A 20111-nucleotide genomic window follows, 5' to 3' on the forward strand; every position below is an offset into this window, starting at 1 on the left:
CAATAAACTTTATGATAATGTGACCAGGGCCTGAGAACCAAGACTATTTTCTTTTTTAGCCTAAGGAGTCAAATTTATATATAAAATATTGTAAAATACATTTGTGGTATTAGCCTAGTGGTACTGGCCCAGCACTTCTAAATCCCAGGTTCAATAAACAAAATCAATAAATCATAGCATTGAGCGTATTTTGATACATACCCCAATGCCCATGTATCCTGATTCACACTGTGTAACTCAGTAGGCAATATTTGGCAATATATTGGCAGACAATACTCCTTCACTGAATTAAGAGAAACCTTGTTACTTCAAACTCCGCTACCTCAATATATGATAAAAGTGGTTGAAATGACATTTGAATGTAAAATAACTAATATTTAATTTCATTTATGCCAAGAAAAACATATTTTAGTTTGCCAGTTTGATCAAGCCGTTTTGGTATATGTATTGTGTTTCCAAAATAATGATGACTCCCTGTTGTGTTTTGAGAGCTCCAGCGATGAGCGTGAGTGACCCGCGATGGTCAAATGTGTGCGAATTTCTGTGTTGCAGAGAGTTAGCTGCTGAGCACTAATCTTCGGAACATATTTAATGTTACGAAGGACTCAGCCAATAAAGAGTGGTGAACACTATCTTCTCTTCATCATTTGTACCACAAAGTAACATGAGAATTACGGCAGTATTTTGTATCTGCACCATATGGTATTCCGCTTGGTTCAGTGATGGCTCTCTCAATACACATTCAATAGCAGTCAATGAACTCAGCCACTTGTTAAAAACCTGACTCAAGTAGGATGTTTAATCTGCTCAGCTAATAATAGTCCCATGTTAAGGCCAAACTTTGCTAAAAATTACAAAAAAACCCATCTGGATGGAAGACAAATAGCTCTGCTAATAATAGTCTAATGTAAGGCTAAATATGACAGAAAAGTCAATTCTGGGTGGTAGACTATTAGTTCAGCTAATAATAGCCTTTGGCCAAACTTTGCTAGAAAAAACAGAAACGTCAATTCAGGGTGGTAAACTATTATCCCAGCTAATAATACTGTATATGTTAAGGGCAATACCTGCTGATAAAGACTAAAGTTCTGGCTTGTACACTTAAACATTCAGGCACAGACAACGATCACCTCGCGACTTTGATTTAACAAGGTTTCAAAGCATATCCTGACTGACACAATATTGTATTTATAACAGAGTTTGTTTAGAAGAGGAAGGCGGTGACTTTACACATGCAGCAGAGAGCCATCAACACGAAGACACCGACGACTACCACTAGGACGAAGCCTGTGAAGTTCATCATGTCGGTCATGGGCGTCTTCCGCACCAACTCCTCTGCCCCGCTCCACGCGTGGGGACCCTGGAGACGCCACTGGGAGGCACCGCATGAACTGAACAACAACCTACAAAGATGAGGAAACACTGTTACCACGTTTACATAAATAACGAGAGGATATTTGTCTTTCGTCCTAAGGTAATGCATATCTCATCAAATGATCTTCCATCTCTTCCACTTATCTGGGGGCTGTAATTAAAGCCTTATCATACTGGGTCAGTTTTTGTTGTTTTACGCCGCACTCAGCAATATTCCAGCTTTATGATGGCCGTCTGCCAATAATCGAGTCTGGACCAGACAATCCAGTGATTGACATCATGAGCATCAATCCACACAATTGGGATACGATGACATGCATCAACCAAGTCAGCGAGCCTGACCACCCGATCCCGTTAGTTGCCTCTTATGACAAGCATAGCCGCCTTTTATGGCAAGAGTGGGTTCCTGAAGACTTATTCTACCCTGGGTTTTCACGAGTGAGAGAGTGTGGTTTTATGCCCCATGTTGCAATATTCCAGCAATATCATGGCGGGGGATACCAGAAATGGGCCTCACACATTGTACCAATGTGGGGAATCAAACCCAGGTCTTCACCATGACAAGTGAATGCTTTAACCACTAGGCTACCCCACTGCCCTTATCATGCTGAAGGTTGGACTCCACAAGGCAGAGTGCACTCACTCACTTGCTAATCTGGACCCTACCCAGTCTAGCCACCCAACATTCTCACTCACTCATTATTTACACTAAGATACCGCAATTCGCAGAAACCTATGATAGTGGATTCGAATCCCGGTTCACCCCGATTATGTTTCGAGGTTTGTCAGTACCACACCCATGCTTGTGGGTTGCAACAAAGTGGGAAACGTCAAAGTAGGAGACGGGCTTTCCTCCCATAGGCCATGGCATGTCATGGCATCAACTGAAATGCTGTTAAAAATGTTGTTAAACCCAACTCACTCACCGACAACTCACTCACTCACAGACTCAGCCAGCACTCCCACTCCACGCACCACGCACAACCACTTTCACTTACTCACTCACTCACTCACGCAGCACTCTCACTCACTCACCCACCACTCTCACTCACTCACTCACTCACTCACCCACCACTCTCACTCACTCACTCACTCACCCACCACTCTCACTCACTCACTCACCCTCCACTCTCACTCACTCACCCTCCACTCTCACTCACTCACCCTCCACTCTCACTCACTCTCCCACCACTCTCACTCACTCACCCTCCACTCTCACTCACTCACCCACCACTCTCACTCACTCACCCTCCACTCTCACTCACTCACCCTCCACTCTCACTCACTCTCCCACCACTCTCACTCACTCACCCACCACTCTCACTCACTCACCCTCCACTCTCACTCACTCTCCCACCACTCTCACTCACTCACCCACCACTCTCACTCACTCACCCACCACTCTCACTCACTCACCCTCCACTCTCACTCACTCACCCACCACTCTCACTCACTCACCCTCCACTCTCACTCACTCACCCTCCACTCTCACTCACTCACCCACCACTCTCACTCACTCACCCACCACTCTCACTCACTCTCCCAACACTCTCACTCACTCACCCACCACTCTCACTCACTCACCCACCACTCTCACTCACTCACTCACTCACTCACTCACCCACCACTCTCACTCACTCACCCTCCACTCTCACTCACTCACCCTCCACTCTCACTCACTCACCCTCCACTCCAACTCACTCACCCACCACTCTCACTCACTCACCCTCCACTCTCACTCACTCACCCACCACTCTCACTCACTCGCCCACCACTCTCACTCACTCACCCACCACTCTCACTCACTCACCCTCCACTCTCACTCACTCACCCACCACTCTCACTCACTCGCCCACCACTCTCACTCACTCACCCACCACTCTCACTCACTCACCCTCCACTCTCACTCACTCACCCACCACTCTCACTCACTCACCCACCACTCTCACTCACTCAACCACTAATCTCACACAACCACTCACACTCAGCACTCACTCACTTACCCACCACTCACTCACCCTCCACTCCAACTCACTCACCCACCACTCTCACTCACTCACCCTCCACTCTCACTCACTCGCCCACCACTCTCACTCACTCGCCCACCACTCTCACTCACTCACCCACCACTCTCAGTCACTCACCCTCCACTCTCACTCACTCACCCTCCACTCTCACTCACTCACCCACCACTCTCACTCACTCACCCACCACTCTCAGTCACTCACCCACCACTCTCACTCACTCACCCACCACTCTCACTCACTCACCCTCCACTCTCACTCACTCGCCCACCACTCTCACTCACTCACCCTCCACTCTCACTCACTCACCCACCACTCTCACTCACTCACCCACCACTCTCACTCACTCACCCACCACTCTCACTCACTCACCCACCACTCTCACTCACTCGCCCACCACTCTCACTCACTCACCCACCACTCTCACTCACTCACCCACCACTCTCACTCACTCACCCTCCACTCTCACTCACTCGCCCACCACTCTCACTCACTCACCCACCACTCTCACTCACTCACCCACCACTCTCACTCACTCACCCACCACTCTCACTCACTCACCCTCCACTCTCACTCACTCGCCCACCACTCTCACTCACTCACCCACCACTCTCACTCACTCGCCCACCACTCTCACTCACTCACCCACCACTCTCACTCACTCACCCTCCACTCTCACTCACTCGCCCACCACTCTCACTCACTCACCCACCACTCTCACTCACTCACCCACCACTCTCACTCACTCACCCACCACTCTCACTCACTCACCCACCACTCTCACTCACTCACCACTCTCACTCACTCACCCTCCACTCTCACTCACTCACCACTCTCACTCACTCGCCCACCACTCTCACTCACTCACCCACCACTCTCACTCACTCACTCACTCGCCCACCACTCTCACTCACTCACCCACCACTCTCACTCACTCACCCACCACTCTCACTCACTCACTCACTCGCCCTCCACTCTCACTCACTCGCCCACCACTCTCACTCACTCACCACTCTCACTCACTCACCCACCACTCTCACTCACTCACCCACCACTCTCAGTCACTCACCCTCCACTCTCACTGACTCACCCACCACTCTCACTCACTCACCCACCACTCTCACTCACTCACCCTCCACTCTCACTCACTCACCCACCACTCTCACTCACTCGCCCACCACTCTCAGTCACTCACCCACCACTCTCACTCACTCACCCTCCACTCTCACTCACTCACCCACCACTCTCACTCACTCGCCCACCACTCTCAGTCACTCACCCACCACTCTCACTCACTCACCCTCCACTCTCACTCACTCACCCTCCACTCTCACTCACTCACCCACCACTCTCACTCACTCGCCCACCACTCTCACTCACTCAACCACCACTCTCACTCACTCACCCTCCACTCTCACTCACTCACCCTCCACTCTCACTCACTCACCCACCACTCTCACTCACTCGCCCACCACTCTCACTCACTCAACCACTAATCTCACACAACCACTCACACTCAGCACTCACTCACTTACCCACCACTCACTCACCCACCACTCTCACTCACTCAACCACTAATCTCACTCACTCACTCACTCACTACTAACCTCCATGCAAGGAGTGGGTGCCTCCATATTTCTGGCTTGGCCCCGAAGAAGGAGGCCACCTCATCGTTGTAGAGTATAGGGTCCTTCTGGATGGTGTGTCGCGCCGTCTTGTACCATCTCTCAGAATATATCCTCTGAAACACAGACCATGTCAGAAGTCAGAGATCCACCTCGTGAAGCAGGACATATATCTCTTCTGAGTTCTCAAGAACTTTCAGGGGGCACGGGTGGCCCAGTCGTCTATGATGTCGTGAGTTGCGTCCCATGCGCACGCCAGAAACCTATGATTGTGGGTTTGAATCCCGGTTTGCCCTGATTATGTTTCTAGCACCATACCCGTGCTCGTGGGTTTCACCGAAGTAATAAATATCTGAAACCTGCATCCCTTCGGGCTTTCCTCCCATATTAAGCCAACTGGAATACTGTTAAAAGAGGCTTTAAACCCAACTCACTCACTCAAGAACATTCCAAACCTTTTCTCTGGTGATGTCTTGCTCCATCTGAAAGTTGGAGGGCAGCTTGACCCGCCCCTTGATCACCTCGGAGAACCAGCGAGCTTGTGTCTCGGACATCGTCAGCACCCCACCAGAAGCCGGTTGGACAAAGCCGATGAAAGCCAGGGACTTGCCGATATCGGGGCTGAACACGTTCTTGAACAACTGAAACGGACGAAAGTATGGTTACTCAAACATATCAAATTAATGAGCAACTTGTTTACATGAAGGGAGAGACAGGATTCTGGTAACAACGACAAATGTATTCAAACTTTATAAAGCTGCTGTGGGTACTGGCTTAACTTTTGTGTTGCAATTTATGGTTCATGTATTGCAATCTTTCATCTGTAAGTTGGTATAAACATGAATAGGAAAACGTTCCCCTCACAATTTTGACAACTTCATAATTGTCTGGATTCGTGTTAAATCATGACTTCAAAAATTTAGAAAACAACTCCCACAAATAATGTGGTGAACATTTTTTAAATTGAAAATGGAAATATAAATGAAACGTGGCAGACTTTATGATGATGCGGACAGTCCCTGAGAACCAAGACAATTATTTTTCTAAGCCTTATCTCGAACCTAGCAGAAGCGAGTAAACCGTATTATTTGCAAGGCTACGGCTACGTAAACCCTGCAGAAGCAAAGAGTTTACCTTCAATTCGTTGCTGTTGTCAACGACGACCTTGTCCTTCACACTGTCAGGGAGGTACGGCAGGTCGATGCTGTAGCCCGTGCAGTACAGGATCTTGTCAAACTCCGCAGACTCCCCATTCACAAAATACACTTTCTCGCCTTCAATTCTCTAAAATGTGAAATTAGAAATATGAAAATGACAGATATTTGTTACTGCAACAAAACTTTTGAAATGTTACTCTCTGGTGAAACTGAATTTTCTGTTTGTATGTGCGTTGTGTAACACCTCATTCAGCAATGTTGCAGCTAAATGACAGCGGCCTGTAAATAATCAGGTCTAGACCAGACAATGCTGTGAATGATACTGTGAGAAACGATTCATGCCATCAACCAAGTCACCGAGTCTGACCACCAGATCCATGTTGCCTACTTCAACCAGCACAGGGTATCAGCACAAGCTATCAGTGACAACATGATAGAGTTTTGTTTGTTTTTTAACACCATTTTTAGTAAAAGTGCAGCTATGTGACAACTGCCCCAAAATAATCTTGGTTTGTTTGTTAGTTGTTTAATGCCACACTCACAAATATTCCAGCTATATGATGGCAGTACACTTGTCTGCTAGCCATCTCCTACCAGTATATTTGGCACGACGGTGATCTCCTTCCTCTGTATGTGGTGGACAAGGGTAGGGCTCACTGTCGGCTGGGTCTGCATGGCTCTCATCTTCGGGTTTAGGTTCCACCTGGAATATACACACGAGATGAGGGATTCATCACTGTTTTACTATACAGTCATACTTCAACAATGAAGACAGCATTGGCATGGATTTCTTTCAGTTAGGGGATAAAAATACTGTATTCTTGTACTAGCTACCTTAAGACATAAATGGTGAAATGGAATTTGGAACTTACTGACAATGACTGGGAATATATTCTTCAGCGACCATCACAGTCCGTGACTTTAGCCACTAGTTCATAACCCGAGTCTAGCAAAATTTCTTTCGGTCAAGTAAGCTTTGCTAATCAAAGATCTACTGACTATGATGTCAAGAGAAAGGCTCCGGCTTGTAGGCTGACAAGTTTTGGGCACAGACTGCCATCAGCCGTTTCAGAGGTGGTTATTGTGATTTGAAACCTCTGATTCACCAATAAGAGTCATGGAATTCATGGTAGAAGACACTTTGCTGGAAAAACATACTTGTATTTCTTTATGAAACAATGCACTGAAATTTGTAAAGAAATCTGGAAATCAGTAAGTCTTTTGTGTTTCCATGGATACTGCAGCAGCTACAAAACGCCACAAGACATGATTCTATGACACATGAAAATAATTATTAAAAATGCTTCTTTCACAACACATCTGATTCAATATTGAATGTACCTAAGGGACAGACCATTTCATTTTCTCCGGAAGCAAGGGATTTTTATAAATAAAGAGACATTGTCCAAGAAAATGTTGAAAAATATAATTCTGCTTCAGGCTGTTGTCTTCCACAAAAATAACACTGGTGCAAGGTGGGTTTTTAAAAGAAAATATTTAGGCTTACAGCTCTAATTAAAAAAATAACTGGTTTTGCATCTGTAGCTGAAAAAATACCATATAAATAGCAGGTTCCCACAATTTATCTCTGAAACCAGAGAACTAAAAAAGGGCACTGTCAATTTTCATCAAGTACTTACTTTCTTGGGTTGCCGGACACAAGTTTAATAACTGTCTCCAGGACCATATTTGCCCATCTCCATGGCAACAAGAAAAAAGCTCTGCATGCATAAAGATCTGTGGGAAAGCCGAAGATGTAGTTTGGGATGACCCAACACCCAGAGCGGGTGCTGATGTAGACCGACTTACACCTGCAACACAGAGGGACACCAAAACAGGAGTGAATGTTCATAACACAAAAGGGGGCATGGGTGGCCCAGTCGTCTAAGGCGCCGCGATTCGCTGTGCAGAGTTTCGTCCCTTGGGCACGCCAGAAACCTATGATTGTGGGTTCGAATCCCGGTTCGCCCTGATCATGTTTCTAGGTTTTTCAGCACCATACCCGTTCTCGTGGGTTTCACCGAAGTGGTAAACGTCTGAGACCTGCATCACTTCGGGTTTTCCTCCCACATTAACTGGAATACTGTTAAAAGCGGCGTTAAACCCAACCCTTCACTCACTCATAACACAAAAATGAGCAATAAGGCAAGGAGTGAATGTTCTCTCTAATACCCCTGACCTCGACCATAACATCAGCTGAAGAACAATTTTGATATTGGAGATATATGGATGCCTTAACGTTTTAGCTGGTTAATAATATAAAATACTAATGGCATCAAGTCATAGGTCGTACAAATGTTGAAGTAAAAAAGTGAAAAATGTCTATTTTTTTAAGAAAATCCAAATATTAAAATCAAACTTTCAGTGTTCCCACTGGCTTTTGAAACTGCCAGTCCACCACGACTGGCAACTCTAAAAATTACCAGTCCCCCTAATTTTTGTCAACAAACTTTCAACAAATGAAAAAACTCATGAAAATCACCTGGTTTTAATTCTTTCCCCTCTCTTTTTGTATAATATTTCAAGACTAAATCACTGCAAATATATATTTAACCTTGAAGCAAAGCGAAATGTTATTTAATAGCACTAAAAACAGACAAGGGGAACCAAGAACTCAACTGACAACTTGACTTTGTTCAAAATATATACTTATTTGAATATCGTCAATGTTTTGTTCAACAATAAAGATTTATAAGATGCTATATTTGCCGGTCCACATGGACTGGCAGTAACATGAATTACCGGTCCAAGCCTAATTTTACCGGTAAAAAACTGGTAATTACCGGTAAACGGGAACACTGACTTTTACCAAGCTTGAAAAGAATCAATGTAGGAGTTTTCACGTTAATAGGTCATAGATTTCCTTGACACCCGCACGCACGCACGCACGCACGCACGCACGCACGCACGCACGCAATTTCTCAACAGGTCTCACCTTCCTACTGTGGCACAGTTGACTGCAGCGTCCACGGCGCTGTTGCCGATGCCGACAATGAGGACCCGCTTGCCGGTGTAGCCGTTGCTGATAGCATCATTGAAGTCCACACTGTGAATCCTTTCCCCTGCAGCACCAGACAGCTGACATAATCTCAGGAAGTTCTACTGTTCTTCAAACTACCTGGGCCTGTATTGCATGTATTATGGCAGGTACCAGGAAAATATGCCCGACACTATTACAAACTAGGAATAATTAAGATATAAAGTACAGAACGATTCATCAAGCATGCCATTACGAGACATGTAGGGCAGGATAGGCTCCTCTTTTCGCGAACACCTGGTATCATCACTATTTTATATTGATTCATGATCATAAACACATATTTTTATAATAAGGCGATGAACCTCGAATTATTCTTTCACTTACAATGATTGCAAGACCCCCAAATCCCTGGTATTTTAGCGTGGAGGCTAAAAATGGCGGTATAAAATGTAGAAAGTGTTACTAAGAAAAGATGTGCGAATTCCTTTTGAATATGGGAGAAGGTATCAGGTATCCGGTATTCTGTATTCCAGCCCTCAAACATACTCCCCTGTAAACATGGTAAATGCATTGGGCAATAAAACATCCATGTCTCACCTGGGAATGTTTCCTCCCCCTTGAAGCGGCCCCATGTTGGCTTGGCGTGATGTCCACTCGCGACGGCCAGGTAGGGTGCCGTGAACACTGTCTTGATGTTTGTGTCCAGGCCGGCCTTACCATCTTCCTCCACGGAACACGTCTCCACCACCCACTCATCACCTGCACACACCATCACCGCTTCGTTACAAGGGTGGCAAGGCTCAGTGATACATATACATGTAGGTCTCAGATCAAAGGTAGGATTCTGATCCGTGGCGGAATCTCAGATCTATGAAGGATTCCCAAAATAGGGCAGATATTGGCGTATGCTCAGATCTATATCAGATTATCATATAATATTGGTGAGTGAGTGAGTGAGTATGGTTTTATGCCGCTTTTAGCAATATTCCAGCAATATCACGGCGGAGGACACCAGAAATGGGCTTCAAACATTGTACCCATGTGGGGAATCAAAACCGGGTCTTCGGCGTGACGTGCAAACGCTTTAACCACTAGGCCACCCCACCGCCCATTATATAATATTAATAAATGGTAATTTCTACAGCGCTAAACATTGACTTTCAATGATCAATGTTGTGATTTTTCTGGATTATATTTATGTTTTCCCCTTTGGCACAGCATCATCGATGCAGGGATGGCATATCGGTACTTTTCTTAAATACCTTAGCCGAAGTTACATCATAAAATCCTAAATATTTTCGCACTTCCCGAATACGTTATTTAGAGCATTTTGAAAATGATTCGGCATGAAGGCATTTTGATCCTTTGCCGGCATAAATCCACCAAAGAAACAGTTCATTTTCATAACTCTATATAAACCTGGAGTTGGTTGATTGGTTTGTTGTTTAACGCCGCACTCAGCAATATTCCAACTTTTGACACAGCTGTATCAATACCAGGGTGTAACTATTCAGCAATATGTATATATCCTGTAATTTTCAGATACTGATATTTTCCCAAGTCTGTAAGATCAGTATTTTGAATAAAAACTTTCCTGTTCACATTATCATAATTCATAATAATTTTTCAGTTACATAATGGTGTCTTATATTTCTCTGTTCTCCAACTAGATTCCAGGTTAGAACAGCTCCCCAGCAACATTTGCTGGTCGTAACATGTGAGGCCACTTGATGGTTGCTAACACGTCATCGTGTTCCAAAGCCATTGGTTATTGCTCATTATATCAATCACTGGAGTATCTGTTTGACTTAGAATGTAAATTCTTATGTCGTTATAAAGCTTGAGTGACTACAACCAAGGAATGAGAGGTATAGTACATGACCTGTTGGCATAAGCAGCAGAATAACATGGAAACAACAGGTTATAGACAACAGGTAGAACACAGATGACTGGACGAAGCCAGATGTACAGTTGGAATAACAGGTGAGGTGAGGTGAAATTGGTTTTAACGTCGCGTCCAAGATAAGTGCACTTATATTGTAACGTGCATGCACGTGTGTGTGTGTGGCTGCTTGTACTAGTCCGGACTGATGCCAATTGATAGTGCTAGCCCACTGAGATACCATGCCACATGAATACTCCACTCAGACACAGTATACTGACTCCGAGCCAACCAGTCCTTGTTTTAGCCCCTTAATGCCGAGCGTCAGACAGGGTAACAACAAGTACCATCTTTTAACCTCTTTAGGTATGACACAGCCGGGGATCGAACCCTGGACCTTCGGTTCTCCGGGCAGACGCTCTACCACTAGACCACGGAGGCGGTAAGTTGGAATAACAACCAGCACAAGGAAATGAAGCCAGATGCATAGTAAGCATTAACAAATTAAACAGGCTGATTGGGTACTACTTAACTTGTTGAACAAGCTAATAAGGAACTAATTCAAAAGTCTATTGCTTTATTAGATCTTCAGCAGCAGCCAGGATGTAATACCCTTGATCTCTGGTGAACGAAGGTTTGCGACGGCAGATTTCTATAGCTTCCTAGAGTTGTTTTTTTTGTGAAGTCTTGGTCAAGAGGATTTGGCCATTATGAAACTGGATGCGATGGCTTGGGATCTTTTGTTGGTGGTCTGAGAGCTCCTTTGCTGTCTGTTTTGGCTGTTGAAGTCTTGTGTTCTTTAATGCTGGGATCTACTAGGCTGGAGGTCACCACAGTCACAGTTAAAGTACTCCTTTGGGGGGTTGCTGGTTGGAGGCGGGTTACGCCTATTATTTTGGAGGATGGTTCTAGGGATGGGGAGCCAGTGAAGATGGTGCTAATGCCTACTTGATGCTTAAGTAATCTGTTTATCTGAAGTCTTGCCAATCTAGGGTTCAGATTCTCTTTTGGTCAGCTTGGGTTTTGGTACTGGAGTGTTTTGGAGATGGTCCTCTTGACTAGCTTGGTAGAATACTCGGTGAGGTTGGTGAATACATGCCGCAGATGTATAAGTTCATGGTCAAGGTCAAGACCTTTAACTTGAGACCCCAGCAACAAGATCAAAACCACAAAGCCTACCTATTCTGACCAGTACATTTACTTCATCTCTAACCGTCTCCCTAAAACTAAGTCTGGCATCATCTCCACACTGACCAAGAGATCCAAGAACATCTGCTCCAGCAAGCTTGACCTTGATCAGAAACTGAAAACATCTTCAGCACGTCTTCACGAATCTCAACCAGTACCCCACCAAGCTAGTTAAGAGGCCCATCTCCACCACACTCCATTCCAAACCTAAACCAACCAGACCAGAATCCACCCCCATCACAATCACCCTACCGTTCATTGGCAAAGCCTCTCATCAAGCAGCAGAGTACGAAAGCACCATGTTGGCATCGACACCATCTTCACTGGCTCCCCATCCCTTAGAACCATCCTCCAAGTTAATATCCTCTTCAACCAGAGGCCCCCCAAAGGAGTTATCTATAGGATTAACTGTGACTGTGGTGATTCATACATTGATGATACTTCCCGCCTTGTATCCAAAAACCCAAACAACAAAGTCCAAACAACAAAGTCCAAACAACAAAGTCCAAACCACCGTGTACAGGACACCACCAATTCTGACCAGTATATTTACTTCACCTCTAACCACCAACCAAAAACTAAGCCTGGCATCATCTCCACACTGACGACCTTGCCCTTGACCAGATCATCCGCAGTAGGTATTCACCAACCTGAACCAGTATCACTTCCCTGGCGTATTGCGGCATTACACAAGCACTCACTCACACACTGGGCCATACCTTTCTTTTCCATAGACAAGACCTTCGTATTAAACTGGATGTTGTCTTCCAGCTTGAAATGGGTGGTGTAGTCGGCGATGTACTTGGCCATGTCGATGTTGTGGGGGTAGTCTGGGACATCGTCGGGGAAGGGGAAGTCAGAGAAGCTGTAGTTGTACTTGGACACATTGCTGCAACAAGAACACTACAGGTGTTAGGAATGTTAGCTGGGACGTCATCGGGGAGGGGGAGGTCAGAGAAGCTGTAGTTGTACTTGGAGACATTGCTGCAACAAGAACACTACCAGTGTCAAGCATGTTAGCTGGGACATCGACCCAGATGGGAGACTCAACTACAGCAGGGCGTGGAGTCATCCCACAGATGACATCCTAACCGTGTCAGCTTGCTCACAGGGTTAACCTCTGTGGTCATGTGGTCATGTGGACAAGGTATCCAACCTCGGATCAGATGGTCTGTGATTCGAATCCCATCACAGGACTCGGAAATTTTATGGCCGCTACACTACCAGTATGAAAGATGTCGGCTGGGACATTTGTCAAACAAGAAACCTCCTCCACTGTTCGAACGATTATTTGAGACATTGCTCAAACAAGGAGAAACCATCACCATCTTTTTTGGAACATATTAACTTTGTGAGTATTTTGGGAAATTTAGTTAAAGTTATCCCTGAAAACATTTTTTGGTTATTTTTTCTATTTTCTTCCATGAATTCGTCAAGCATTATCAGCATGCAGAGAACAAACACCTGCTACATTGTGCTGGGCACCACTCCACAAAGTGATCTTAGTGAGAGTGAGTGAGTTGAGTTTTATCGCCACTTTTAACAGTATTCCAGTTATATCGCGACATGTGGGAGTTTAATGTGGGAGGAAAACCCGAAGTGATGCAGGTCTCAGACATTTACCACTTTGGTGAAACCCATGAGCATGGGTATGGTGCTGACAAACCTAGAAACATAATCGAGGCGAACTGGGATTCAAACCCACAATCATAGGTTTCTGGCATGCCCAAGGGACGCGACTCTGGACAGCAAATCGCGGCGCCTTAGACAACTGGGCCACCTGTGCCCCCGATCTTAGTGAGAACACTGAACTGTGCTAAGACGGCTTAATTGAATGATGGGGATAACTCTCTTTACAGTAACCGTTATAAAGATACCACTTTTGTTCTCTTTATAAGGTCCTTGTGGTATCTTAGCATTTCATCAGTCATCCTTTTAAGAAAGTAACCATGGTAACAGGAGCATTTTGGTTGCACTTTCTTGTGTCTTTCTACTTTTCTGGATGTTCAGCAGATGGACAATTGAAACATACATAAATAACTCAGACTTTATTTCATGATGGTGTCTTTTCAATCAAGTTGGTAGATTTGTAAATGGAAATGTTAACAAAATGTCATCATAGGGTCCTGAAGAACTAGCCTAACCTAGGTCCCAGTGGAGTAGAGTGAGTGAGTGTGTGTGTATGGTTTTACGCCGCTTTTAGCAATATTCCAGCAATATCACGGCGGGGGACACCAGAAATGGGCTTCACACATTGTACCCATGTTGGGAATCGAACCCGGGTCTTCGGCGTGACGAGCGAATGCTTTAACCACTAGGCTACCCAACCGCGCCCCCCAATGGAGTAGAAATGTCAGGTAAGAAGAGGATGAGTGTCATAAAATATGTGCATACAAGTTGTCAACTATTCTCAAGGGGTATATAGTGTGAAGAACCCTGTGTGGGAGTCCCTGAGGGTTTGGTTGAAGACAAATTTACATAACCGACACTCATTCATACAGGTGAGGAATTTATATCCGCAGTTTTACCGAATTAGCAATATTCATAGCAGACGACGCAAACGAACTGAGTTACTTCCCTTTTCTCAAATGCATTCAGATCAACTTCTGTTTATTTCAGACTCAACGATACTTATGCGAGATAAGCAAGTTAGATGTGTTACGATTGATTTTTCAGCGGACTACATTGAAAACGAGAATCATCAGGAGATGACATATCCTCCCGGTCTGGTGCAATTCAGAAACAGAGTTTGAGTACTTATGCCTCACTTTCGGTTCATTGCCATTGGATACCTTCAGTTCAGTGGAGAAAAAAAAATGCTGTTCAGTATTTTTCAAAATCCCAAATCATCAAAATGCAACCAGTTCACCCCTAGACTCATCTCCATAGCAAGTCTCATCTAGAAATATTCAACGGTTTAGGAGATCTCCTCCGGAAACAAGCACTACCCTCTTTTTCAGTAAATTCCAACTTGTTGTCATTAAAACATACAATAATTTAAAATGAAAATCTTAAATCATCAAAAGGCACACAGTTCCCCACTAGACTGATCTATACAGCAAGTTTCAACAAGAAATATTCAACAGGTTTGGAGACAGAAACAGAAATCGAACAGCTGACAGACAGACGGTTGGTTGTTTGTTGTTTAACGCAGCACTCAGCAATATTCAACCTATATGACGGCGGTCTGTAAATAATCGAGTCTGGACCAGACAATCCAGTGATTGACATGCATCAACCAAGTCAGCGAACCTGACCATCCGATCCCGTTAGTCGCCTCTTACGACAAGCATAGTCGCCTTACGGCAAGCATGGGTTGCTGAAGACCAATTATACCCCGGATCGACAGACAGACGGACATGGTGATTGCAATATCCCCACATTTTTCAAACCGTGGAGATAATAATTGCCCACTCCTTAACCAATCAAAAGTTAATATTTTAATGTAAGGTACGATGAGACACTTGTACACGATATGCATAACAGCTATAGCAAAGGGTGTTGGGTCGGGCCCTATCTACATGAATCACTGAAGACGATGAGGTCAGTAAATATGCCTATATCGACAGGAGAGTTATCAGTGTACCTAAGACATGGTACGTGCATTTCAACATGGTGAAAAAGAACACACAGCATTCACATGGCATTTGTCTGAGACAGGATTAACATGGGATTAATTCACATTTATTTGGGGGAATTAGAAAAAAAAATGGATGGGCCTAGGGTTTATTATTTCCTGTCTTTTTTCTTCAATTTAATTTTTATCAAGAGTTCTTAAATTTTCAATTGCTATATGACTGAGGCAACATTGAACTTTCACTCCCTCACTCACTTTAAAAAATCTATAAAAATCAGTGTCATGACAAAGACCACTTTCGTTTCAGCGTTTGTTGTGTAACGCCGCACTCGCTTTTAGCAATATAACGTTGAAGGATACCAGAAATTGGTTTTACACATTGTACACATGAGGGGTATCGAACCCGGGTCTTCGGTATAAGGCTTTAAACAATAAGCTACCTGTTTTAAAAAAAGAAAAGACTTTGTGTCAAGCGATTAAGTTAGTTTGTGACTCAGCTCATGGTTCTATGCATTGGAGAAATCTATCTAGTCCTGCTCAGACGGCCCCACGTCTGCAGCAAATGTCAGCAAAATCCCATCTTCCCAAGGGAAGAGAGTTAACTGACAATATAAGTCCAGTTCGGCAAGGGTGGAAACCGGACTTTTATAGTCAGTTAAAGGGGCACTGAGCAGTTCCCCGGGTTGTTGCGTTTGTTATTGTTTTTTCCTCGTGAGTACCTAGATAATATAGCAGAAATCTAGACTAGTTCGCGACCTCTACTGTGCAATTCGTAAGCGCATTTGTCACTTTTATTGATAGTATAAGGGTGTATGGTCACATTGATCAACAAAAAGAATTACAGTTTTGGAAATAATAAGGAAATGTAGGTTTTTTTGTGGGTAGCATCGGTAATGGTGACAAAGTTTTGATAAGTCTCTTGCTTTGTAATTGTTCGATTTTCCTTTACACTATTTTGACTTGAACACAAAGAAAATATTTCACCTGAGCATTGCTTATTTCACCGTGTTTATATCTATAAAATAAAAATGTGCAAAATTTCACTTTTGGAAATTTATTAAACGTCTAAATATTCAGTTATTTTACAAATTGACTGAAAAATATGTCCATCTGTATTATCATGACATTATTAGTATAAATCTCCCTATGCTGATTTCATAGTGCTAGCTAGAGCTGGCTAGACTTGCTTTTGTATGCATTTCTAGATTATTATATTTTTCATAAAATAAATATATTCCACGGTCATGGTGCAGGACTATGCTACAGCAAATGAAGGAAAACCAAATGCAAATATCTTAATTACAACCTACCAAATTTATATGTATAATTTTAGGTTGCTTCCTTGTTTGAAGAATGTATCCGTGAATATCCACATAAAGGAACAATATCCCGCATGTCTGCAGCTGTACAAAGAAACTTATTCAATGTCACGTGTAACAATCAAATATTTTAAAATATATATATCATTTGGGGATATTATAACCCGTGCTCGTTTCTCAGCTGATCACTTAGATTGTTTCAGGTGTTTCACATAGGTGTCAAGTCTTAAAGGTCGGCTGAGAAAGCCCACATGACAACTATTTTCATAACTTCCACGGTTCCTAAAACGATCCATTGAGTTAGATAACAATGAGCAATCAATCAATCATCGGTTATCCTCTTGAAAAAAGTATGCTGTTTTTACATCAGCATTTCACGCCATGATATGAGTGTATTCCCTTTTCTTTGGTAAACCTACACATGTAAACACTTACTTTTGACATATCCACTGTGCAAGATAACAGTGATTAATCAATCAACATATTTTCTGTTAATCCTTTGATGACTAGAAACGATCTGTTGATTTACCAATAAGTAAATCAACTGATTATTCATCTCTTGCTGGGCTGTCACGTGCATATTACATAACACACATTTCACCTCACTTCAAACCTGGATTTAGAATGAATAATTACCCCAGACACAATAAATGCCAAATGGGAACCTTTATCAGGTAATCTAAGTGGTACTACCACTAATCATACCCGTAATAAATTCATTAACTGAGCATCAAGTGAATGACGACAAATACACAAGTGTAGGGTTATACCAGAAAACGTGGATGACAACAAAGGAGTAGTTACCGTACTATCGAAGCAATCCGAAATCCGAAAATGCTTTCACTGCATGGATACTTCTTTTTATTATTTAACTATAACCATCTGGGGTATTTTCAAATGACGACATCCGATGAGCTCCGCCGTTCTTTTTGTCTGTTGCTATAGGCTTAAGAAATTAATCAACATGCAGCCTTTGTCGAAATCTTTATAGATCACAATCAGTGTTAAAAAATGCGCAAAACAAACATTGCCTCTAAGTTTATTTACGCTGTCTTTACAGACGGTAGCACGGTCTCTTGTCACTCTCAGTTGCGTTAGCGAGCAAATGGACTCGAGCACCTTGTGAGCCCCAGCGGCCAGTGTCAGACAGCCGAGAAGTAGCCAGAGATTAGTGCCCCTTTAATGCTCTTGCTTTGGGAAGATGGTAAAATCCCAAAATGGAATTAATTACTTCCCAATTCAAGTTAATATTGTTTTGACAAAAGTTATGGCTTTATATCACTGATAACAGGACAAAGGGAGAGAATCAAAGCTTTGTTTACATTACTGAATAAATACATCCTAAGCTGTAGCCTGATACATAGTATGCTATGTGGACAACTTGAACCAAACTGAATTAATTTTTGATAAGCAATTCTTAGAAGTTTGTGAATGACAAAGTAGGCAAAAGTTCATGAATAAGAACTTCTTTATTATAGTGTAATAGCAATCCAGGCTACTTCATCTAATCCGCGAGGGGCGGTTGGGTAGCCTAGTGGTTAAAGCGTTCGCTCGTTACGCTGAAGACCCAGGTTCGATTCCCGACATGGGTACAATGTGTGAAGCCCATTTCTGGTGTCCCCCGCCGTGATATTGCTGGAATATTGCTTAAAAACGGCGTAAAACCATACTCACTCACTCTAATCCGCGACCCGTGAAGATCCAGGGTAGAATAGGTCTTCAGCAACCCATGCTTGTCGTAAGAGACGACTAACGGGATCGGGTGGTCAGGCTCACCAACATGGTTGATGCATGTCACCGTATCCTAATTGCATAGATTGATGTTCATGATATCAATCACTGGGTTGCCTGGTCCAGACTCAATTATTTACAGACCGCCGTCATGTAGCTTGAATATTGCTGAGTGCGGCGTTAAACAACAAACAAACAACAATCCTCCCATCCGCCAACTTTAGAAATAGGGGGCTCTTATTAGAATATAATTTTGGAAAAAAACAGAGTTGAAAGATTGTAAACTTCTAGGTTTATGTACCTGAAATGATACAAAAGAAAAGTCTGTGCGTATTATACACGACAGATTTATTTTTCTAAAATTTAATTGCTCATAATTAAGGGTGCATTTAACACATGAGTGCGTATTATACACGAATAAATAACTCTTGTGTACATTGATCAATCGGAAGAGGTGCTAATTGGGATTGTTCACTAGCCAATATATTGGCAAATATCACCGCGGGTGCTTATTAGAGCAGGGCGCTTATTACGTGTTCTCTGTTTCATAGCTCTTATTTAGGTTTACCATATTTATTACCCCTTTTTATTTACATAATACATTATACTAATTATGCGTAGCAGAGCCTAACTGATTCCTTTTCCTTCAACAATTATCTAGGCTTAATACTATGCTAGAATAGGACTTTTACAATCTCTCTATAGGCAATGCCTTGCCTCCTAAACCCTCTACCTAGCCTTTTTTTCCTATCTGATCGCCACTCATTTTACATTTTGGGGGGCCGGACGATTATCACTACTATTCCCACTATTTATTATCACGTAAACCCACAGGCCCCGAGTGCGACATAGCCAGAGGCTGAAGCGGTCATTCAACTCTTAAACTACTGTACATAGCACTTATTCACCTGATGAAGGAGTAAGCATATACCGTATTCGACGTAATAAGCGCCCACGGCAATATTTGCTATTATATGGCAAGTGAAAAATCCCAATTAGCATCCCTTCCGATTGATCAATGTACACAAGACTTATTTATTCGTGTATAATACGCACTCATGTGTTATATGCACCCTTAATTATGGGCAATTAAATTCTCGAAAAATATATCTGTCGTATATAAACAGTTCAGACTGTCAGCATAAACCACGAAATTTATCTTTTAACTCTGTTTTTTCCCCCAAAATAATATTCTAATAGAGCCCCCTATTTCTAATTTTGAGAGCGCCCTGGGCACTTATTACGTTGAATACG

The 20111-nt window shown here is 43.3% G+C and overlaps 1 protein-coding gene across 2 annotated transcripts in view; it reads right to left on the minus strand.

The window, feature by feature from the left end:
* The window catches only part of LOC139447706 (flavin-containing monooxygenase 5-like), a 25013-nt gene continuing 4902 nt past the window's right edge, over positions 1-20111 (minus strand). Inside the window, exons 2-10 of one of the 2 annotated variants that reach the window (XM_071229155.1) lie at positions 12950-13119; positions 9758-9919; positions 9116-9242; positions 7821-7991; positions 6775-6883; positions 6158-6307; positions 5479-5664; positions 5006-5139; positions 1-1403 (exon numbers count right to left, since the gene is read on the minus strand). In XM_071229155.1, coding sequence (XP_071085256.1) covers positions 1205-1403; positions 5006-5139; positions 5479-5664; positions 6158-6307; positions 6775-6883; positions 7821-7991; positions 9116-9242; positions 9758-9919; positions 12950-13119 — 1408 coding nt within the window. In that variant the 3' untranslated portion in view covers positions 1-1204. Of the gene's footprint in view, positions 1404-5005; positions 5140-5478; positions 5665-6157; positions 6308-6774; positions 6884-7820; positions 7992-9115; positions 9243-9757; positions 9920-12949; positions 13215-20111 lie in introns of both variants that reach the window. The other variant, XM_071229156.1, reaches the window with a different exon arrangement.

The sequence above is a fragment of the Haliotis cracherodii genome, unplaced genomic scaffold (genome assembly GCF_022045235.1).
Source record: "Haliotis cracherodii isolate W230 unplaced genomic scaffold, xgHalCrac1.p SCAF_7, whole genome shotgun sequence".
NCBI classification, from domain to species: domain Eukaryota; kingdom Metazoa; phylum Mollusca; class Gastropoda; order Lepetellida; family Haliotidae; genus Haliotis; species Haliotis cracherodii.